Below are 24,037 nucleotides of genomic sequence, written 5' to 3'. Positions count from 1 at the left end.
TTAGGACTTGGCTCAACATCTAAGTACAAAGAGTTCATTTTTGTTGTTGTTTTCTTTTCACAAAATACAGTAGTTTGAAAATAACTTCACTGTGTAGTGCCAGCAAATGTAAATTACAACTATTCAGATTGACCATAAAACCAAAACAGATGTTAGAATAGCTTGTGGTTTGAATTCTTCTTTGAACTATAGATACTGCTGTAATCAACAGGAATTCGTGACTGTTGCTGGAGACACAAAGATAATATGTATAGACAGAATCATTTTCATTCTTGAGGACTTACTCCTAACTCAGACTTACTAAGTATCACCTCTAGACACAATTTTCAGTCTGGCTGCTTTAATGAGAAGTAAGATATGGTAGAAGACCACCAACGTTGACCTCAAGTGGTACTCTCTACGATTTATATCCCACACAAAATTATCATTTCTCCTGGTTTTATCAAAGAAGATAGAAATGTATTGGGAAGAAATTCTTCTGAAGAATTATAAAAATATATTATAGACTTTAAAGTAATGACTGCCAGAATGAACTCACTTTTGAATATATCCCATGTCTTAAAGGACTTAACTTTGCCATGTTGTCGAAGTTGCATTAATCTGGTCTGATTTCTAGTCCATTTGATAAAGACTGATTAGCTGAGCACCACAACTATTTCCCTTCTTTCCAGGCACACAACTCGATTCAACTTCCCAGCCTCCTTTCCAGCTGGAGGAAGCTATATGCTTGAAGTTTCAGCAACTAGAATGTGAACAATTTTTTGATGGGTGCCACTTCCAGTCCCAGCCCATGGAAATCTCCCACTGATGCTGGATGGATGTTGACACCCAGAGAAACATCATAAGCTACTCCTTGAAGGTGACAGAACAACAAGATAGATGAAAGGAGCCTGGGTCCCTGAATCACCAGTTGGAGGAAAGCCACCAGGAACATTCACTTTGTAGTCAATGTGAGTAAGAAATAAACTCACATTGTGTTAAGCAACTAATATTTTTCAGCACCAGCTAGCAAACCCTTTTAAAAATCTAGTAAGCAAGGAAATGAAGGAAATAAGAAGGATTATCAGAATCTTTAAGGCTTAAATTTTACACACCCAAAGTTCTCCTTTTCCTTTGTAGATAGTACTACGAATAATGGTTATCAACTCTATGAAGACAAGGCTGAGTTTTCAGGTACTGATGGATGTTTTTTGCTCTCTTCTTAGCTAGAATTGCTGCCCTGGGATTTGAGGAAGTCAAGAAATTGAACCTAGCATGTTCTCACTCAAAGATAAAAGTGTGGCTGGAAGAAGACAAGTTTCAAGAAAATCTTCAAGGTGTATAAAACAGACTTTGCCAGCTGCCTCTAAAGAATCCTGCTATAGGTTAAACAGCGAGTTCTGATCATGTGGAACTACATTATCTGCTCCTTAATCCATGCACCACACAAAGACACAGACACACATATACAGAATTTTGCCTTCTATCCATCAAAATGGCCTAATCAATAAGAGTTGCTCTCTGGTGGAAACACATAGGTTCTAAACCAGAGCATGTATTTATTTATTTATCCAAAAGAGAATCTGCAGAAGAGGTCCATAACCAAATAGATGTGAGTTTATAAGGTTGGATAGTGGTTATGACAGATAGTGTGAGAATAAGTGCAAATGAAAATCTATTGGGTAGAAAAGTAAAGGCCTGATTCCTGGGATTGTAACAAGGATCAGAAAACTGTGTGTGTGTGTGTGTGTGTGTAAGAGAGAGAGACAGACAGACAGACAGGTATGAGTGAGAGACAGAGAGAGCTGTAGTGTCATAATTTTCATGTCTAAGACAAAGCTTTCTATCCCAATGATTTCCCGGAAACTAACCTTCAGAATACCAAAGTGTAGTATTTTTTTCTTTCAAATAGAGAAAGCGCCATTACTTTTTTCTTCAGAGAAACTTAAGGTTTAATCCCACCTTAACCAGCTGTGTTATGCCTATTACAGATGCCCTTGGAGACATGGGAAGCAATTTAGCACCAATGATTAATGAACATTGCAGATTTATTTCTTTTTCTACCTTCCCTCCCTTCTTCTTCCTTCATCTTCCTTTCTTCTCCTTCTTTCTCTTTCTCTAGCTAACCTCTACCTCTTCTTCCTCCCTTTATTCAATACTCCTCCCATTTAATGGACTATTCTCAGTTTCTATGATTCCGAGAGTGTGCCCAGTATAGTGGGCAAGAAGCCTGGAAATGGGAGTTAGAGAAACTTGGTCCAAGTTCTATCTTTGCCTCTATATGGTATAACTTATTTACCTCCTTGAAACTTTCAGGACAATTACCTTGTTTTATGGAGGAGATTAATATCTGCTAAATTTACCTACAAGAGTTAATGTGACGATTTAGCAAAGCAGTGAATGTAAGAACTTTGACTTTTGCTCTTTCACTGCTAAAGAAGTGAATAAAAGTCAGGTGAGCACTGCACAGATAGTTCACAGATTCTCACACAATTCTCACGTGTGTGAGCACAGCACAACCTATAGGTTTGTTGAAACCTGATGTTGCACTACACTTTAAACTAGTGTACACTTCAGTCAACAATAAAATAAATAAATAAGTAATAGAAAAGAAAAAAAATCATACAACTCACGGGACTATGAATAGGGGCAGACCTTCTGGAAAACAGAAGTTCTTTAAAAAGTTTATTCCCTTGACCATTTCTGTGAATCATCATAAGTAGTATGAAAAATCTTTAGGTATAAAAATATCCACTTGTGCACTGTTTATAATAGAAAATACTTCAGCATAAAAGCCAACAATAGACAAGAGAACCGATGGCACAGCCACTTGACATCCATACACAACGTGTTTCAAAGAAAATGTCATAATATGGAGAAATGTTAATGACATAAAGTTAAGTAAAAAAGGCAGAATACAAATTATATAATTCCAGCTACTTTAAAATCTATTTAAAATCTATTTATTAAAAAGGGTTGGGAGAAAAAATAAATTGATGGTGCCTGTGTTTTGATAGTAGGGTTTTTCTTAGGTGTATTTTTTTATTTTCTCCAATTTCAAATAATGAACATGAGTTGCTTTTATAATTAAAAAATATATATGATAAAATAAATACAGATGTACAACTTTCCTAACAGTATTCCAAAACAATTTCCTCATATTTCTTATGAAATAACACATCTTAGTAATATGAAATATTGGATTAATGGTTACTTTCAAGAAGTGGAATAAGATAGTATTGTTAGTTTTCTTGAGGTATTTTATTATTTAATGAGAACTAGTGAGGTTCAGCTATGAATGTAGATGTTAAACAGTGAACTGAATTGTAATGAATTCTGAACACTTAGCAATATTGTCAATAAAATTGTATTTATCTCTAGGGACCAGAGCAGCCAAATAATCATGTTTGTATTCAATTTAGTTTAGGACACTTTCTGTTTTGTTGGGGTGGAAACAATTGTTCATGATGTGTACATTCTAAATGGTTTTAGAGTATGAACATAGCTTGGGTTCCTACTGGAATCTCTGACATTTTTCTAGCTGAAGGTATAAACTTTATATTAGAAAAATAAGAAACAGTAGCAGAGGAAACTCAATTGTTTTTCTTAAAGTTAGAAATACTTTTACATCCCCAAGCATTGCTGGTAGGTTGCATTTTAATTGCATAGTCATTCTATTAAGTAATACTAATCATCCAAGGCTAAGGCTTAGAGTAGTTGAGAAACTTCTGCAAGATTATACAACCAGTAGATTACAGAACACTTATTTCTCCAGTTTTGTTTGGCCCTCGTGGTCATTTTCTTTCCTTGCATGGGGACTGTGCAATATAAGCTACTGGACTGTGGAGTCAGACTGTCTGAGTTCTGGCGTAAGTTACTTTATCTTGGTTCTTTAGTTTCCTCATCTGTAAAATAGGTAGAGTGAAAATAATAACTTGCAAAATTGACCTAAAGCCTGAGATAATGTTTGTGACACACATGAGGTACAAGAAACAGAGACTAGTGAACTGTCATTATTATACCTCCCCAACACGGAGAATCTGAAAGATACCAGCTTTAGAGAGACCGACATGGAAAATAGTGTGTGGCAAAGTGTATTCATTAAACCCTATCATTTTCCTCTTGGGGGCATTGCTAGACCATATTTCCAAGTTCTTTGCAGTAAGTTGATGTCATCTGACTGAGTTCTGGCCAATGGAATGGGGTGGAAATGACACACCAACTCCTAGGTGTGGCTCCTAAAAGCCAGGATCTCATTCAATCCCTTGCCTTCTAGTCAAATGCAGGAGATGGAAGGCCGGGGATCTCAAATGCCTACAGAGTAGACACCTCCCTTTACTTTATCACTATTTTAGGTTGAGTAAGAAGCCACAGATTTTATTTATTTATTTATTTATTTATTTATTTATTTATTTATTTATACTTGAGAGAGAGAGAGCCAGCGAGCAGCAGGAAGGGCAGAGGTAGTGAGAATCTCAAGCAAACTCCATGTTGAGCACAGAGCCCAATATGGGGCTCTATCCTATGGTCCAGAAGTTACAACCTGAGCCAAAAATCAAGAGTGAGGTGCCTAACCAACTGAGCCACCCAGGTGTCCCTGAAGCCACTGATAATTTAGACAGCATTAGCCTACCTGACCAATAAGAGGTTTTTAATTTTGTCAACATACTTGGAAATGAACTTTGTCCCATTAGATTCAAGTGAGAAATAAATGAAATGGAGATGAGGTGGAAGCACAGAGCTGAGTAGGAACCTGAGAGCCTGGGTTTGGTTATGGTAGGGGAAAAGAAAGAATGAATGGGCATATAGTTCTGGAGAAACCAGATTTAGAGCTTATCAAGAAAAGGAATGCTCAAGAAAAGCATGAAGAAGACACGAGGCTAGAGAGCTTGGAGAAGGGGGGAGTGAGACGTTCAAAAGCCTCATTTTAGCAAAACATGTGACAGTATAATAAAAAATTATTATAATACGGTAAGTTAAACTGAAAAACAGAAGGTGAGAAAAGTAGAAGGAGACATTTTAATATAGAAACTGTTTGTCCAACAGCATTCTTCCACCAGATTCCCTAGAGAGAATGTAGAAAAATTGCTAAGGAGCTGAAGGAAGACAGACTTGCCAGAAAGAAAGGACTATAGCCAGAAGGCCCTGTAGCCATTTATGGTGCCAGCCCATCACTCCTTCACCCAATGTGATTCAGTGGTTACCGTTCATTCCCACTCATTCTGGGTGTGACATCCCAGCACACCCTGGCCACAGCATCCATCCTAGGCATGCTGTGGCTCCCAGTCCTCTAGCTCCTTCCCCAATACATGAACATTGCATCCTGAATCAGCAGCCCAAGGTTCCCATGGCAATCCTTCCATATGCCCCACTCTCCTGTCTCTCCATCTCAGCACACTTCTTTGCCTCCTTCTTGGCTTTCCATGGGGTCCTGTGTATGTCTATGTCTGAGTGTATGTGTGCATGTAATCTATGAGTCCTGCAGCCTCTTTCAGCTCTGTAGACCAGAGCTTCTCAAAGTTTGGCTGACATAAGAATCAATGGACACTTCATGGGCTCTCCGCCAGAAATTCTGATTCAATAGGTTGGGGATGTATGTGTCAGAATTTACATTTCTGATAAGCCCCTCATTGGTGCCAATTTTGCTGGTCCAAACAACATGCCTTAAGGAGCACTTCCATCGAGGACTCACTCCACCACCTGTGCTGAATCTATCTCCTTTCCTTCCAGGTGGCCACTGCCCCAGCCCAGGCCTCCAGCAGAGCAGTGCTAGCTAGACCGCCAACCTTCCCCTCTCTCAGCAAAACAATGCCAGCAATGTATGCAAGACTGTGAGATAACTGCTACCATAGGAATGACCTTAAAACAATCTAATCCATCTTTTATGAAGCCCATCATCCACAGCCTTCGGTTATTTCAGTAATAATTATATACTATTTTAATTATTAGTGATAATGAGTTTTCTTCCCCATACCACAGTGGGTCAAGCCACCTTTGCCAAGAACCATCTGGGACTTTTTTGCTCTGCATTCTTCCATTTCCCTGAAAATACCTCAAAAAATCTTAAAACCTGGTGTCTTTATATATCTCCAGTGATCCTCAACCTAATTGCCCATTAAAATCACCAGGAAGCGTTTCAAAAAAATACTGATTTTCAGGCCCCAATTAATTTAGACTCTGAAAGTACTTTTTAAATCTTCCCAGATGGTCTGATGTGCAGCCAAAGTTAGGAACCCCAGCTTCAGGCCTTTGTTCCTGAACCATCCTTTCCCTTCTTTTCCATTTTTCATGTATTGGAATCCTACTCGTTCTTCAACTTCATATTCAAATATCACCTCCTCCATGAAGGCTTTTCCAGGAATCTTTCCTTGCTGGTCAATCAATATGGATTCCCCACACTGAGCTTCTAGAGCATTGGTTTAACATTTTACATGTTAATTTTCTGTTTCCCCAGAAAGATTGTGAATTCCCTCATGCAAGCTGTCTCATACATCTTTTTTTAATCCCTTAGGCTTAACAAATTCTATTTGTTGAATTAAATTTAACTGTTCAGGAAGTGGAACAGAAGTACTATTAACTTCCTCCTCAAAAACATTTAGGGTAACAGATTCTTAATTAGTGGATCATGGCTGGTTTCAAAAATAAAGCATTCCATGATGTTAGTATGCTCTCCTACTTCAGAACAAGCCTCAAAGCATCCAGACAAAAGGACACCCCCTTTCTTCTCTTTGTGAAGGGTAAGAGGACATTGACTCATAGTCCCTTTTTAGACAAAGTGTGGTCAGTGGACCAGCAACAGCAGCCGTATTGCCTAGGAAGCATGTCAGAAACATAAAATCACAGTCCCTACCGCAGACATCCTGAATCAAAATCTGATTTTAACACCATTCCTGTGCACATTAAAGTTTGAGGAAACATTGCCATCCACTTTCTTTTCCAACTTCTTTTACACTTTCTGTTTTACTCTACAAAACTGCTTTTGCTCTCTGAAGATTTACCTTTGGAAAATCTGGAGATTTCCTCCATGGAATCTATAAATCATTATTCTATAAAAAAAGTGTCATTCATCTTCTTTAATGATTCTAAACTCCATCAACATTACAGATCACCTAGGGTGCTTAAAAGGTATTGATACCTAGTCTCTCACCCATAGAAATTCTGATTCAGTGGGTCAAGGAGATATGGATCTTACTATTTTTAAAATCACTGATCTACTCCATACTTCCTCTTTCAAGAAGAAATTCTCAAGCTAGAACAACCACTAGTTTTATTCTTTAGTCTTCCTTGATGTCTTCCCCAGTGCCAGATAATCCTTTGGTCAAGAAATTGGAGGGCATGTCCATGGAAGATGTAAATCCCATTGAGCTTATCAATAAGCATTTCTAAGATGATCACTTTTCAATGACCAAAGGAAAAACCAGTTTGGTCATCACATCAAACTCAACCCAGTATGAATCTGACCATTGTAATACTTTGATCTTTCTGAAATAGATTTTTACTGAATAGAGTATCTTTTACTATTTTCTCCTCAAGCTTGCTTTGTATGTTTTCTTTTCCAAAAACACAGGTCAAAGGTAGGATGAAGGATAAAGTCTTTCAGCAAACCATGAGAAGTTATGCAGAATGGTCAGTAGTATATATTGGTAACCAAAGGAAAGTGCTTGTTGCTTCAATGAAATAAAGTCTTTCATTTTACCCTTACCTTCATCTTCATAGTTTTTCCTTACCCTCTCCTTGGCTTCGCTGAAGAAATGAACACATAAGAGGCTACCTCTGTTTAGGGTGGGTGAGCAGAGCATTTTCGGAAATGCTGACATGATAAAGGCTCTAAGCAATAGGTTTCCCACAACTCTCAGCAAATCAGAGAGAACTCACAAGAATTCCTTAAGCCTCATGAAGATTAATGCTCTATTATGTTCTGTGAACCTGGGGCAAGAATTGGAGCTAAATTTGCAGACAGCTTTGGCAGATTTATGTCTACCCCAAGATGAATAACATACATGGAATTTTAGAAGTGAATTCTGTGTAAAGTCCATCACAAAGCACATGAAATCACTTCATAATAGGCTGCAACACAGTTAAATCTCCCTTAGGCACTGGGAAGCTCCTTTAATTATTTCTTACCTACAGCCCATGGTCCTGGAATTAAAGGTTGAATCCCAGACTGAAATTTGAGTTTGTTCACTCATGCAAGTTGGTTAACCTTTTGCATATTTTTTGTGAGTTTTCTTTTTTGGCCCCATTTTCTTTTTTTTCTTAAATTGAAATCTAATTGATACATTCATCCACTTTCTTAGATGAACCAAATGCCACCAAGAACCAAGAAATGAAAATGCCATTGGGAAGAAAAAGTGCATTGTTTTAATTTTGTTTTGTATTATGAGTTGTATTTCTAAACTTGAGAAACTTACATAACTGCAGAGGTCCATCTTATGAATATTTAATATAAAATCCAAGGAATATCCATCTCATCAGAACAAATAAAAAAATCAAAATTACTTACCCAACATGTGTAGGAACATGTGTTCCTTTCAGATCTTGTGGATTTATTGGAAGCAGGTAAATTTGAAGCCTTACTTTCTACTACAGACATGAATAGTCATTCTTAAGTTGATGTCAAGAAAGAAAAATATTGTGATTTGCTCTTAAATTATATATCAAATCATAGTAGTTCAGCTCTAAGTTAGAATGATACTCTCCTTTAAAACCTATGCTTTCTTCTAAAATTGCCAGTGGAAATTTTTCCTGAGCATTCTAAAGTCCCTTATCAATTCAAAAATACCCTCCTCAAAATGGCCTTTTTTACTCCATCCCAGCTCTCAGAAGCACTTCCCCAAGAAGATGGGCTCTCTTTGAAGGTATGGCATCTTGTCTTTTTGACCAGGCTGGTTAGTTTATTAACTGTTGACCAGTGAACCTTTCTCTCACATCTGGCCTTGGTCCAGGTTGGGTCTGGTATAGCACACTGACATTTATTTTGAGACAACTATACATGGATGTGAGTCCTCCATTGATTTCCATAACAATTCTGCTGGGTTATCTCAAAAAAGTGTGTCCCCAAAATGTCCCACTTTATAAACATTTCATTTTCTTACCCCAACTCTACCTCTCACCAACTCAGTCTCATTCTTTGCGATCAGAAGTGAGGAAAACATCCAAAGTCTGGACCTCAGAACCCCTTCATCTGAACTTTGCTCGTTCAAAATCATACAGAAGTTCTGATAATTAAATAAAATCTGTTTCCCATGGTTTCTTCATTTAGCTAAACCTAACCCAAAATCCAATTGTCAGAGGTCAATCCAGGTAGAAAAATGAACTGCATAAAATCTTAAAAAAAAAAAAAAAAAAAAAGAACTGCTGTCCAGTATTTTTAGAAAACAGAGTTTCTGTTAAGAAATCCATGAATTCCTGGCCTCCTGGGTGGCTCAATGGGTTAAACATTCGACTCTTGATTTCATCTCAGGTCATGAGCTTAGGGTCGTGAGTTCAAGCCCTGCATCAGACTCCATACTAGGGGTGGAGTCGTCTTCTCTCTTTCCCTCTCCCTCTTCCCCTCCCACGCTCCTCCCCAACTTACATGCTCTCTCTCTTAAAAAAAAAAAAAAATCCATGAATTCTCTACTTTACTACTGCTTCTCACTTTATGCTTTTGGGATGGAAAATCTAAAAGACTTCAGAGGAACTTAATCTTGATCCTGCTTTGCCAGCTCTCATGGCACTCAGCTAAAGTTCCATGCTGATAAGAGCTTCAAGAATATTAGTCTCACCATTTTCAAACAAACCAGAGCTCAAAATGTTCATAAGTGCCAAAACAACAAATACAAGACTTGCATAATGTGAATGGATTTCTCTTGTAAGAATGTGCATGACAGTAAGTAATCCAGTGTCCATATCCTACCTGGGATCTCCATGTCGGAAGATGCTCCTCTTCGTGGTGATAGTAAGTCTGGACAAATTCCTCGAACTCCATGCTGGCCTCCTTAGGTCCATCTTGGCCAGGGAACAAAGCTTATAGAATGAGACAGAAAGAGACTAGAGAACCATTGTAGCAAATCTTTCTGCTGCTACCACCAAATAGATATTTGTAACTTTGCCCAAAGATTAAAAAATCCCCGAAGAAACTGATCTCAGTACAGGTAATGACAACTTGGAGGCAAAATAGCCCTGAATACTGTGTTGCGTCTGTGACTTGGGACAGTAGTAGCTGCTTGTGGTTACAGTGGTACATGCATCTCTTAGGTCATGACCCACCTCCAACAGCTCCACCTGCTGTCCCTTTCCAACCACCACTGGCCGTTTGGAACCACGGCATGCCCACTTACCACCGTGAAGTCTCCATACTTCTACTTGGTATTCTGTGCTGCATGTCTCCATTTATTTTTAGGGTATAATGAGGAGGACCACCGAATTCCAGTCTGGCATTTACCTCTGGCTCTGACAGGTGAAACTGTTAGCTAATTAGATAAGTGTTAGATAATTAATGACTCCTGTGAATTCATTAGACTAATTAACAAGTCTGTTTCCAGTGCAAATTCTGTCGGCCAATGGTCTCAATCACGAACTGTACCAGCAAATGCTGGCAAGGATTGATGGACCCCATACAACAAGTCCCTGGGACATTAAGGCAAGTGGTCATCATTTGGGTGAATTGCAGAATAGTTTTGTAGAATCTATGAGAGCAGAGTACTGATGAATGCCTTCTGGCTTGTCTTCAATTATCTACCCTAGATTTCAATCTTAGACTCAAACCTACTCTTAAGGTAGGTTGTTTCTAGATTTTTTTTTTTTTAAGTGTATTGCAAAAGACCAGTCACCTTAATGGCAAAGAATTAAGAAGCTTTCATTTTTAGGAAGCATGTATACAGACCGCATGAGGCAAACAAAGGCCGTCCCTGGGTGTTGTACAAACAAAGGCCGTGTGCCAGGCAGCACGGGGTGACTCAGCCCAGCCTTAAGGTCAGCCCTGCCTCAGCTCTGCCAGATCCCTGCTTAGACAAAACCCTTTCCTTCCCACTGTCTTTCTCCACAGTGCCAACATTTTCATATTCTCACTCCTATGACCACACTGTCTCTGCACCTTTTATGCTGGAGAAAAGAAATCAGGGTCCTGGTGTACGACAGGATAACATCTGGGTCACTCTGCATTTGGCTTGCTTTCTGCTTAACCTGTGGGATGCACCCGTGTAGACATAGAACCATATCCACTCCCCAAAACAGTGCTCCTCTCACTCTGGGGAGGGGCAGGGCTAGGAGGGTGGCTCCCAGAACCTTGCTGTAAGGGCTGGGCATCTGCCTCATGCCAGGCCCTGTGCTCAATTCTGAGAACACAAAGAGGGTGAGATGGATGGCGTCTGCCCTAAAGGCACTGACACTCAAGTGGGGGAGAGAGATGAGCCCTAAAGAACATGACAGGTGTTATGAAAACTCAGTGAAGCCCTGAGCCCAGCGGTGCGGGATGGGCTGGGGGGAGAATGCAGGGGCCTCTGGGAGGATGTGATGCATGAGCTGTGTCTTGAGGAAAGATGTAGTTCCCAAAAATATCCCTGGAGGGTGGGCGTGAATGGGAGAGGCCTGTGCTCCTGGCCCAGGGAACAGCGTGTAAAATGCACAGAGGTGATGGAGAAAGGGTTTCATTTAGGGAATGATGAGTAGCAGTATGTGCTTTTACTTCCACGCATGTGTGTGTGCCCCAGAACATCTCAGACAGGGCCATGGTGGCTTTCTGGTTTTAAAATTCTGGCATTTTTTAAAAAATCAAGAAAGGCCAAAATGGGGTTGTCCTAGTCCTACTTTAAAAGTTTGCACTTAATGGGAGCACCTGGATGTCTCAGTTGGTGAAGATCTGTCTTCAGCTCAGGTCATGATCCCAGGGTCCTGGGATCGAGCCCCACATGGGGAGCTGCTTCTCCCTCTCCTCCCTGCTCATGCTCTCTCTCACTATCTGTCTCTCCCTCTCAAAAAATAAGTAAAATACTTTTTTTAAAAATTTACACTCACCAAATTGGCATCTTAACTCTTTTAATAAAGAATCACAGTTAAATTGTGCCACAAGACAATGCAGGGCTTAGAAAAATATTTCTTAATTCATCCCACACTGTAAGTTTGATAGAACACAAGTTTAAGAGTAGCAAATATCAAGTCTTGTTCTAGACCAAATACTCTCCCACCTTCAGGCCCGCTAGGCCAGGCCTGCCTTCCTGAGGCCATGCTTGGGGCTCTTTGCCTTTCTCCCAAGACCAACCCCTTCTGCCCTGAGTCCAGAGTCTCTGCTCTGAGAGCGCCTCTCCATGAGGCACCTACAGAAGGTCCTATAGTTCACCTAAGACTTGCAATAAGCACTCTTGCCCAGGAAACAATCACACAAGGCAAAACACACACACCCTGCAAGAGACGGGTGGCAATGCGCAGTAAAGTCCCCACCTCCATCCTTTCTTTTGTCCCCTCTTTCTGAAGCAGGTGTCTCATAGTGAGGATGGGGTAACTCTTTGGGGTGACCCTTCTTACCTCCTCTCTCCCTAGTTCTCCCTATTCTGCTATGTGGCCCATGGTACATCAATGGCTTGAAAGAGCTCAACAGTGTCCTAAGTTATCCATTCTGATGCTAAGGAATTTACTTTTTCATTTATTCATTGAACAAATATTTACTGAGCATGCACTGTGCTCCAGGAAGTGTAGGAAGTGCTGGAGATATGGGTATGACGAAGACAGCTCTTCTCTGATTTATTCCACAAAATTATTGGCATTCCATAAACAGAGAAGATACAACCTACCTCACTTCTCAGGCTAACCTTCTACATGTCGAATCACATGTAGTAAATGTATCTTTATCATTCTATTTTCATATTTTTTAGGTTCTGGTATAGTTAACACACACTGTTATGTTCTATTCTTCATACCTGCTAACTAAAACTCATGGACTCTTAGGATCTTTCCTTGAAGTGTTTACTTTCCAATACATAGATTGTAGCTGCATCAAATACTTTTTGGAAGAGGGAATTTATTTAAAAACATGTAATTGTTTCTTTTATGGTATAAATATGTTGCAACTTAACGTTTTTACACATATGTTCAAAGAAAATGTACCTTATTTTCTATTAGCCGTCTGATCTTTCCCACTATGCCCACCACCCTGGAAGTTGGGGCAAGGGGTGGTGAATTTAAACTTGCCAGTCAAGAACATCTTCATGTCTTTGCTTTAGACAGTCTCATTTAGATGGCTCGTTCTCTTCCAAGTTCATGTTTTCCTCCCTCTGCCCACCTGTCCCATGTGAGATGACGCAGACTGCTTGGGATGGGTGGGGAGGAGCTTACTTGGGTTCTTGACATAAGGAAGAGGAGGGCTCTGGGATCCATGTGGTTAGGTCCCCATCTTTTGGCTCCACTGGGAGGTGGCAGGTCAGGCACTGTCCACTGTGTTCTTGTGAGGAACCTGTAGCTACTTGTGTTGGTCTATGGGTTTCTGAATGGGGTGACTGAGATGTAGCTGGGCCCATCTGGCACTAATGGGACATGATGCTGGCACCCACCCCTGAAGTCTTTGGCCTGTTTGTCTCTTTGTCTCCAGCCTCAATGACCCCTTCTCTTGTAGTCTCTGTTCAGTCCTCAGGCTGCTGGCAGCCCACTAGTATCTGAGAACTTCTGTTCCCTTGTGAGAGCACTCTGCGTGCCAGACATAAGCTTTGGGCTTGTCTTGAGCTGTCTCTCCCAATTCTTCTCTGCCCACTATTGGTGCACTGCTGACCCACACCATGCTAGGTGGAGACTCTCCTACAGACTTGCTGCCTCTCCTAGGTTACATGGAAGGAGGCACATTTCTGGCTCCAGTGAGGTCAGGTTGACCCATGCCTCATTGGGTAGTTATACGGCACTTTTGGTCTTGATGAATTTTATCCTCAGGGGTAGATGGTGACCAGGGACCCTGTCTCAACTTCTTGCCCTACTTCTCCCTGCTCCCAACTTCACGACCCTCATCACAGGGAGGTGAGGTCTTCTTTGTACCTTTTCTACCTGACCCAAGTGAAATAACCATATATACTGAATTCTCCCTGGAATCTGGCAATCTCTGGGTTCAAGTTCACGGGACCTACCTTCTACTATGTTAACGAAAACAAACATTTTTTAAAAAATCTTATTGTTCCTCACACTGCCTCCCGAGGGACTCAGACTTCTGTTAAGAGTCTTAATTCCCTAAGTGATTTCCCATTCTCCAGCAGGTAGATAGGAATATGGATTATGAAAATGGCCACATACAGAGAAAGGAAAGAAGAGCTTGGCCATGTGTTTCAGAACTGCTCTCTCCATGAACACTTTGAAGCAATAAGAATTGAAGGTCTAGCACAAAGGCCAGGAATACCAGTGTTTTTATTGTGCTCTGGAGTACTTCTCCCTCCACAGTTCTGTTAGAATTCTGCACTTGAACTATATGACACTCTCCTAGACAGAGGCACACAGAGGGGCAGTGGATGAAGCCTGTGCCATGAGTGGGGTCACTTGGAGGGGACGCTAGTGGAGGCTGACCCATGCTGAGAGCGTGGAGAGGATGCCAGCATCCCCCAATTCTTGCAGAGGACCGAAGCCCCAGTGTTCAGTGCCATGGGATGCTAGAGCTACTCTGGTTAGGTTTTAAAAGTTCTGTATTTGTGTATAAGATTAAAAATACCCCCCAAATGACCTATTTTCCAGGACCCACAGAGCACTGACATCTGGAATCTCTATCAAGTTGAAATTTGCTTTAAGAAAAGAACTGCTCCTTGAAACACAATAGAGAGCCCAGAAAGAAACCCATGACTGTATGGTCAATTAATCTTGGACAAAGGAAGACAAGAATATGCAATGGGAAGAAGACAGTCTCTTCAATAAATGGTGTTGGGGAAACTGGATAGCAACAAGTGAGTTGAAACTGGACTACTTTTTTTTACTCCATACACAAAAATAAACTCAAAATGGATCAGGATGTGAGACCTGAAAGTATAAAAATCCTAGAAGAGAGCATAGGCAGTAATTTCTCTGACATTGTCCATAACAACATATCTCTAGATATGTTTCCTGAGGCAAGGGAAACAAAAGCAAAAGTAAACTATTGGGACTACATCAGAATAAAAGGGTTCTGCACAGCAAAGGAAACAATTAACAAAACTAGAAGACAACCTACTGAATGAGAGAAAATATTTGCAAATAATATGTTTGATAAAGAGTTAGTATCCAAAATATGTAAAGAACTGATATAACTTCAGCCCCCCACCAAATAATCCAATTAAAAATGGGCAGAAAGATGTGAACAGACATTTCTCCAAAGAAGACATCCAGATGGCCAAGAAACACATGAAAAGATGCTCAACATCACTCATCATCAGGGAAATGCAAATCAAAACCATAAGGAGATAGTACCCCACACCTGTCAGAATAGCTAAAATAAAAAACTAAAGAAACCACAAGTGTTGCAAGGATGTGGAGAAAAGGGAACCCTCTTGCACTGTTGGTGGGAATGCAAACTGGTGAAGCCACTCTGGAAAAAAGTATGGAGTGCCTCAAAAAATTAAAAATAGAATTATCCTATGATCCAATAATCACTCCACTGGGTATTTAGCCCAAAACAGAAAAACACTAATTTGAAGGAATACCTTCACCACTATGTTTGCTTCAGTATCATTTACAATATCCAAATTAAGGAAGCAGCCCTAGGGTCCATCAACAGATGAATGGATAAGGAAGATGTGGTGTATATGCAATGGGATATTATTCAGCCATAAAAAAGAAGGAAATCTTGCCATTTCTACCAACATGGATGGATCTAGAGAGTGTAAAGCTATGTGAAATAAGTCAGTCAGAGAAAGACAAATACCATATGATTTCACTGAAATGTAGAATTTATTTTTTTTAAATTTAATTTATTTATTTGACAGACAGAGATCACAAGTAGGCAGAGAGGCAGGCGGAGAGAGAGAGGGAGAAGCACGCTCCCCGCTGAGCAGAGAGCCCGATGCAGGGCTCGATCCCAGGACCCTGAGATCATGACCTGAGTGGAATGCAGAGGCTTTAACCCACTGAACCACCCAGGTTCCCCTGAAATGTAGAATTTAAGAAAGAAAACAAAAGAACAAAGGGGACAAGAGAGAGAGAAATAAACAACAACAGGAGAATTTTAACTATAGAGAACAAACTGAGGGTTACCAGAGGGGAGGGTTTCAGGTAGCGGATGGGTGAAATACGTGGAAGGGATTAAGAGCACACTTATGGCGGTAAGCACTGAGTAATATATGGAATTGTGGAATCACTATATTGTAACCTGAAATAAATATAACACTGTATGTTAATTACACTGGAATTAGAATTTTTTAAAAAATGTTTAAAGAAAATAACTCCTCTTGATTTACAAAATTTCACTGGTCTTTTTTTCCTTTCAGAATTATATTGCCTAATATTTAAAGTATAAAAACCCAGAAATTTCTCTTTGGGCAATGATTTAGAATAATAAGTAAAGGAACATATTTCAAGCTGTGAAGACATTTATTTATGGGGCTTTGTTGAGGTATGAGAAGGACTTGACTGTTGTCAATCATTCTAGATAGATAGGACCTGCTCAGCCTGTTCAGGCTGCTATAACAAAATACCACAGACTGACTGGCTTAAACAGCAAAGATTTATTTCTCACAGTTATAGGGTCTGGGAAGCCCAAGGTCAAGGTGCCACCAGATCAGGTGTCCAGCGAGAAACTGCTTCCTGGTTCACAGACCACTATCTTCTCCCTCTGTCCTCACATAGCAGAAAAGGAGCAAGAAAGCTCTCTGGGGTCTTTTTTACAAGAGCCCTAAACCCCTTCATGAGGGCTCCACCCTCATGAGCTAGTCACTCCTCAAAGCCCTCTACTTCCTAATACCATCAACTTGGAGGTTAGGATTTTAACATATGAACTTGGGGAAGACACATTATTCCATAACATTCTGTTTTGAGTTGAATCTCTATAGGAGGTGTCATACGTACATCTCGGTAATTACTCAGCACTTACTCTATGCTAAGTTTGTTTCTGCTTGAAGTTGTACAAGAGACATAACAGAATGTTCCTTGTGCTCAGATTCATTCTTCTGGCAAGCTCCAAATGAAAAGAAATTAACTTACAACTTCCCTGGCTACTTTGGTGGAGTTTCTTAGTGGGAACATACTCCTGCAGTGTGACCAAAGCTTAAACTTCCTGTTCCCCCGTGACGGACCTTAAATACTAACACTAGTGCCTCAGTTAGTCATTCGACCACACTGAGATGCCAGCGAAGGTCAGCAGAGACACTTAAGACTGAAACCACGTGGCTTCTGAATACACTTGACTTCAATCTTTTAAATGTTTCTGTTCTTAAGAATGTTTGAGAAAAGGAAATGTGAGGAAGACTATCAAACAAAAATTCAAGAAGAGCTATTTTATTGGGGATAAAGCATGATATTTTAAAATCAACAGCAGCCAGGAATAAAATTTAAAAGTTCTTCTCCAAATTCAAAATAATCATTCTCAACTCAGAATGGAAATCTGAAGACCAAGGGGAAAGTGATTGAGAGACCAAGAAGAAGGAGAAAGGCAACAATAGTTCAATAGTTGTGATGAGTTCAGCAGAACACCAGGCCAGACTGCAGATTGTCTCAGGCAGCCCTCTGAAATGTGTGTTAGTACTTCCCCAACTTTCAGATGAAGAAACAGAAGTCCAGGGAGGTTAAATGAGGTGCCTGGAATCCTGCAATGAGTAATCCAAGGCTGGGATTCAGAGCTAGGTCTGCCCAGCTACAGAGCTATGAGGACTCTCTATTTCACCACTGTTTTTACATGTCAGAGTCCTTTAAAGAAGACAAGAGTCCAAGGAGAATGGCACCAACAAGAGAAGGGAACTTGACATGGGTCATAAAGATGAGGTAGGATTGGGATGCGGGCAGCATCTCTCTTCATCACGTTGTCCTGCTGGTGGTAAACACTGTAGACTTCACTGTTTTTTTTTGTTTTGTTTTTTTTTAGGGTAGAAGATTTTTTTTTCCAATTTATTTATTTTCAGAAAAACAGTATTCATTGTTTTTTCACCACACCCAGTGCTCCATGCAAGCCGTGCCCTCTATAATACCCACCACCTGGTACCCCAACCTCCCACCCCCCACCCCCGCCACTTCAAACCCCTCAGACTGTTTTTCAGAGTCCATAGTCTCTCACGGTTCACCTCCCCTTCCAATTTACCCAAATTCCCTACTCCTCTCTAACTTCACTGTTGGTAGGAAAGTATGGCCAAGCCACGGTGGGTGTGTGTTATGAGGATGCTGCTGAAGAACATAGCTCCTTAAAATGACAGTCCAATAGTGATGCTGATTTTAAAATCATCTTGTTATGGGGCGCCTGGGTGGCTCAGTGGGTTAAGCCTCTGCCTTCGGCTCAGGTCATGATCTCAGAGTCCTGGGATCGAGCCCCACATCGAGCTCTGTGCTCAGCAGGGAGCCTGCTTCCTCCTCTCTCTCTGCCTGCCTCTCTGCCTATTTGTGATCTCACTCTCTGTCAAATAAATAAATAAAATCTTTTAAAAAATATCATCTCATTGTCAAAATCGAAAATGACCTTAAAAATGGGCCTCAAGTCCACTTTATATCCCACTGTCATTATCTCAGGCTTACCGTTTCCCTAAGATTTTTCCCCCAGATTCGGTCCAAATTGCCACCCTGCTTGTAGCCAGTTCTGTCTGCTCCTGAGTGGTTTCTATAAAGGGAATGAAAAGGCGTAGGGCTGAGAGGCTCTTCCCTCCCTGTGGCTTGCCCATCATGGAGATGCAAGGCCTTGGAGATTAAAGCTTCGTGTTTGTTTTCAACACCAGATGAAAATGTGCCACCTGGGGAATGTCTGGCTGGGTCAGATGGTAGAGCACATAACCTCGATTTCAGAGTCGTGAGTTCAAGGCCCATATTGGGTATAGAGTTTATTTTAAGGAAAAAAAAAAATGTCCCACCTGGCAAAGGGAGTACACAAGGAAATCAGACTCTCAGTTGGAAAGAAGCTCTGTGAATTTGACAGATGTTACCCTGAAATGAGAGAGGGAGTAATTTTTCTTGGAACTCAAGGAAGGTGCAGTCCTAACCTCTAACAAAAACCGAGGTTATTACGGCTGCTGCCCAAGAAGGCTCAAATGGGAAAATAATGCTAATACATTGTGAAGGTGATGAATTCCAGAAAGTCATGAAATTTCAAAGCTGATTGATTCTAATTTGGGTTTAGCCGAGTGACAGAGAACAGCATGTTCTTTGGGTAGTCTCCTAACCTACTAAGTGCAATACGTTAAGTTAAACTTACAGTTTTTCTAAAGTAGTTGAAAATCTAGAGTACATCATTATGGTCACATTCACGTTTCTATTAATGCCATCCTCAGGAATGTCATCACTTTTCTAAAGTGATTATTTTGAACACTTCACCTTGACTCAGTGCAGCATTCTCTATTGTGATGATTGTTGGTTTTTCTTTCAGTATTTTCTGTTAGTCATTATTCTTTGAATTTTTAATTATGAACTATTTTGAACATGTAAAAACATGCAGCTATAACAGATGCCTGTGTAGTTTCCAGACACATTTACCAATTGCTATTATTTTGCCATATTTAATACTTTTTTTTTTTTTTTAAAGAATCCATCAAAGCAATTTCCTTCCTTACCTTAACGTTACTTCTGTTTTCTTTCCAGAGACAGTCACTCCCCTGAAGTTGGTGGACATCCTCCTATGGCACATTTTAAAACTTTTACTTATAAATGTGTACTTATAACTGCATGAGCAAGTTATATGTATGTCTGTACCTTAAACCCGATCATGTGTGTGTGTGTGTGAATATGTATAACAGCACTCCAATTAGATACATGTTGGGCCATCTCAGTCTGTCTGAAAGTCTTAACTTGTTCACATAGTCTATCTCTTTGCTTCTCTGCTATGGACTGAGAAATTTCCTCAGGTCCCTCCCCACTGATTCTCTCTGTAGGTGTGCTTAAACCAGCTTTTTCACTCAATCGCCATCTACTGTAGCAACTTCTCCACTCCTGTTGCCTGAATCCCTACCCTCTTCCATGGCTGTGCAGTCCCACGCCCTCTCACCACCATTGGAGTGACCTGTCTTGCCCGTCGATTGGGCTTGGCTATGTCACTATTTTGATCGAGAAAATGAGGCAGTGTGCCAGTTGTTCCTGTGTCACCTCTATCATTGTCATAAGGACATGCACAGGCGAATCTGCTGGAGGATGAGAAATGTGTAAATCAGAGACCAGTCACCCCAGGAACCCCAGATGAAGCCAGCCTTGAACAGCCAAAAGGCAGCTGATGCCTCAAAAGGGAGCAAACCAAGGATAGCAGAGTCACCTCCCCAGCCCCAGCTGACCCCAGGCTCGTGAGCAGGATATAGTTGTTATGCCTCCCTCGAGTCCTAGGCCACGGCGTATGGCCGCCGTGGATAACTCCTACACCATCCTCTGAGGTCTCTCTTCCCACGACCGGTTTTCTCATGTGTAGCTACTGTAATTCTAATTCTTCAACTTTGCCTTTTCTTTTTAAATTGTGTCCTGTGGTTTCCATGTATTTCTATTGCACCTTTTGTCTCCTTGACAATTTTAAGCAGAACTATTTTACAACTTCTTTCAGACTGTTTAATTCGTTCAAGTTCTTGGGGGTGCTGATTCTCCTGCTTCTTTGTGTCTGTTGATTTCTCTCACAACTGATTGTTTCCAAGTTTTGTACATAAGTTTCATTTTTTAGCCCATTTTCTGTGAGTGTCCAATATACATTGGTTTATGAAAGTGGCACTAGGCAGTGGTTTTTTATCTGCTCCTGCTGGGAACACCATGGGTATCCCTAGACTGGGACCTGGTTTATGTAAATTTCCTACCCGAGGATTTCAGCACCATGTCGCTGGCATAACTTGTCCTTTTGCAACCACACATCATGCTTTGTTTCAGTTTCTCACTAAAAACTGTGTTTCTATCCACATTGGTGACAAAAAAATTCCTTTGCATTTTAAGATGGGTCATGGGCATATTTAATTCTTTTTTACTGATGGTACAGAATTTCCAAGGTCCTAGCTTAATGCTGGGGTTTTAGGTCCAAGGTCTGCCTCTGTGTGCATCCTGCAAAACCCCTGTCCTGTGGCATGAGTGTCTCTTCCAGGATTGATGCTCACTGTGCAAGGACAGCATCAGCTCATGGATTGATGCTCTTCATTTCTATAGCTTAGCGTTAGCCCTTTCATTCCTTAAAGTTTACCCATTAACATTCATACCGCACTCCTCTTATTGAAGAGACATGTCCACGTGGCTCAGTTTCCCATGTTGTTTGCACATGCTCTGTTCAATAAGCAAAGACAATAGTATAAAAACTGGAGAATTTCTAAACTGGCTCAGTCTTTAGGTGAAAGAAAAACGTGGCTCAGTACATACTATATAGTTCAGGGAACAAGTTTTTCTTAAAATAAGTTTGATTTTTGTTAAGCACTAAAAATAGCCCTCTCTCTGTTAAGCACTAAACAATTGACCGGGTATGGTGCAAAAACAATGAATACTGTTAAGCTGAAAAGAAATTAAAAAAAAAAAAAGAGTACACTTACCTATTGCATGGAGCGCTGGGTGTCGTGCATAAACAATGAATTTTGAGGGGCGCCTGGGTGGCTCAGTGGGTTAAAACCTCTGCCTTCGGCTCAGGTCATGATCCCAGGGTCCTAGGATCAAGCCCCACATCGGGCTCTCTGCTCAGCGGGGAGCCTGCTTCCTCCTCTCTCTCTGCCTGCTTCTCTCCTGTTTCTCTGCCTGCTTGTGATCTCCGTCTGTCAAATAAATAAATAAAATCTTTAAAAAAAATGAATTTTGGAACACTGAAAAAAAATAAAACAAAATAAAATGAAAAAAAAAAAAGAATTAAAAAAAAAAATAGAATTGACCTAAGCAGGTTTTGGACTTATATTCTTTTCCCAGTATCAGCATTTCACAGAATTCTGCTATATTCTATGATTTACTTTATGAGAATGTATCTATTCCTTTATTTTTTTGGTAACACTTGATTCTTATGTCTCTAACTCATTGAAGGTGTAATAACACTGCAAATCAACATTTAAAATAGGGCAAAAGCATGGCTCACTATTTTTAATACTAAATTTTACTTGAAAAAATTTTAAATACATGCCTTTAAATGAATACTTTCAAAATGCTACAACATGGGGTTTCCTAACAAATAACCCACATTCATGACATTCATGAACATCTTCCCTCTCTTCTTGTCAGAACCTGGCTCTTTCTCCATTCTTGGGGTGAGAGAAGGGGTAAGGAACAGGACCAGAGAAATGCTCCACCTGACTCAAGTTCCCTACTTCTATGCCTTAATCCCTTCTTCATTCACACACTAAAGAGGACATAGTCTGGAAAACAAAATGTAGAGGCTGGGATTTTGGTAAAGGTGCCACGATTCTTTTTCAAAGCAGGAAAAAAAAGCATTTGCAAAGTTTGACAAGTTCCTACTTGAGTCAAGCTAGCTAGGAAAGAGAACTGTGGCTTTAATAAACTTGAAGAGAGTAGAACACGAAGATTTATAAGAATAGACTGACAACATACCAGATGATGCATTGTCCTTTTGTATAATCAATGTGTGGATAAATGGAAAGTCATTATATTCAGAGAAAAGCCATATTCTTGGCTCTGGAAGCAGGAGGAAAAAGTAAGCACAATTCTATCACAGTATATGAATGTCGTTTTGTTTCATAATGGTAGACTAACAAATTGCACCTACCAAGGCAATAGGGTGTACAGAAAAGATAATTCTTTTTATGTCAAGTGGATCCAAGTATTGTTGGGCAAGGTCATCATCTTTTCAAACTTCAGTTTGAAGGAAACAAACAATTTCCTGTAAAGCGGAAATAATAGTAATTACCACGCAGGAGTGTTGAGAAGATAAAATGAGAGAATATGTATTAAATATCTGGTTTATAATAAACACATAATAAAGGATGACAATTACTACCTTAATACTATCTATTATCTTATTATCTTATGGTACATTTTTTAAAAAACTGTGGGACATTTAAATAGAGAAATGTGAAATGATATGTGCTTTGTGGAATCTGAATCTCTTTGTCACATAAGAATGCTGCAGAAAGGAGATTCTGGGACAGCCATGGGGCTAAAGCCAGACATGTTGATGTGGGTCTCTTGTACATAAGCAGGACTCTGACCCCAAAGAATCAGACTTCAAATACAGATGGTAATGACACTGAATGACCCAGACATTTCAGTGCAAATAGTGCCTGACAGACAGGAAAGTGATTCCTGTGATACATTTGTCCCAATACAGTTAATTTTACACTTACCCACCTTGATTCCGTGAAGGAGCAATGAATCAGTGAGCACGAAGCTCACCCCTCTCCAATGACTGTGACTCATTCTAACTCATTCGACCTTTCTTTGCTAGATGCACACTTATCATGTGAGGGCAGAAAGAGTTGCAAGTAAAGGAGAAAAAAAATGTAAAAGCCTTTTGGAAAAAAACAATTTTTCTTAAAATATGCATGGAATTCTGGGTATATATCCTAAGGAAATACAATCAGGACCCGGAAGAGATATTTGCACTCCCATGTTCATGGCAGCATTATTCACAATAGCCAAGATATGGAAACAACCTCAGTGTTTGTCAACAGATGAATGCATGAGGAAAACGTGGTAGATATATACACTGGAACAATATTAAGTCTTAAAAATGAAGTAATCCTGCCACTTATGTCAACCTGGATGAACCTGAAGGACATTATGCTGAGTGAGATAAACCAGGCACAGGAAGATAAATATGACAGGATCTCACCTACAGGTGGAATATAAAATAGGCTCATAGATGCAGAGAGTAGAATGGTAGTTGCCAGGGGCAGGAGAGAGAGAGAAATTGGGAGAGGATTGGTCTGGTCAGAGGGTACAAAATCTTAATTATACCAAATGAATAAGTTTTGAAGATTGATGTGCAGCAATGTCATTATAGTTAACAATACTATATTGTATAGGTGACATTTGCTAAGAAAGTAAATCTTATGTGTCTTCACCA

General features: G+C 40.2%; 1 protein-coding gene across 9 annotated transcripts in view; it reads right to left on the bottom strand.

Moving 5' to 3' along the window:
- UPP2 (uridine phosphorylase 2) overlaps window positions 1-18,960 on the bottom strand; it is an 84,267-nt gene extending 65,307 nt beyond the window's left edge. For 6 of the 9 annotated variants that reach the window (XR_006383811.1, XR_006383814.1, XR_006383813.1 and 3 more), the window contains exons 1-2: window positions 10,302-10,591; window positions 9,878-9,987 (exon numbers count right to left, since the gene is read on the bottom strand). Coding sequence is in view for 4 of the 9 variants with exons in the window: in XM_044242107.1 (XP_044098042.1) it covers window positions 9,878-9,987; window positions 10,302-10,353 (162 nt within the window). In the remaining 5 variants the exon portion in view is untranslated. Of the gene's footprint in view, window positions 1-8,482; window positions 8,815-9,877; window positions 9,988-10,301; window positions 10,592-18,941 lie in introns of those variants that run through there. The other 3 variants (XM_044242104.1, XM_044242108.1, XM_044242106.1) reach the window with 3 other exon arrangements.
- Window positions 18,961-24,037: the final 5,077 nt, after the last annotated feature.

This window comes from Neovison vison, chromosome 3 (genome assembly GCF_020171115.1).
Source record: "Neovison vison isolate M4711 chromosome 3, ASM_NN_V1, whole genome shotgun sequence".
NCBI classification, from domain to species: domain Eukaryota; kingdom Metazoa; phylum Chordata; class Mammalia; order Carnivora; family Mustelidae; genus Neogale; species Neogale vison.
Note: the sequence above shows the minus strand (reverse complement) of the source record. Positions and strands in the feature narration are given on the sequence as shown.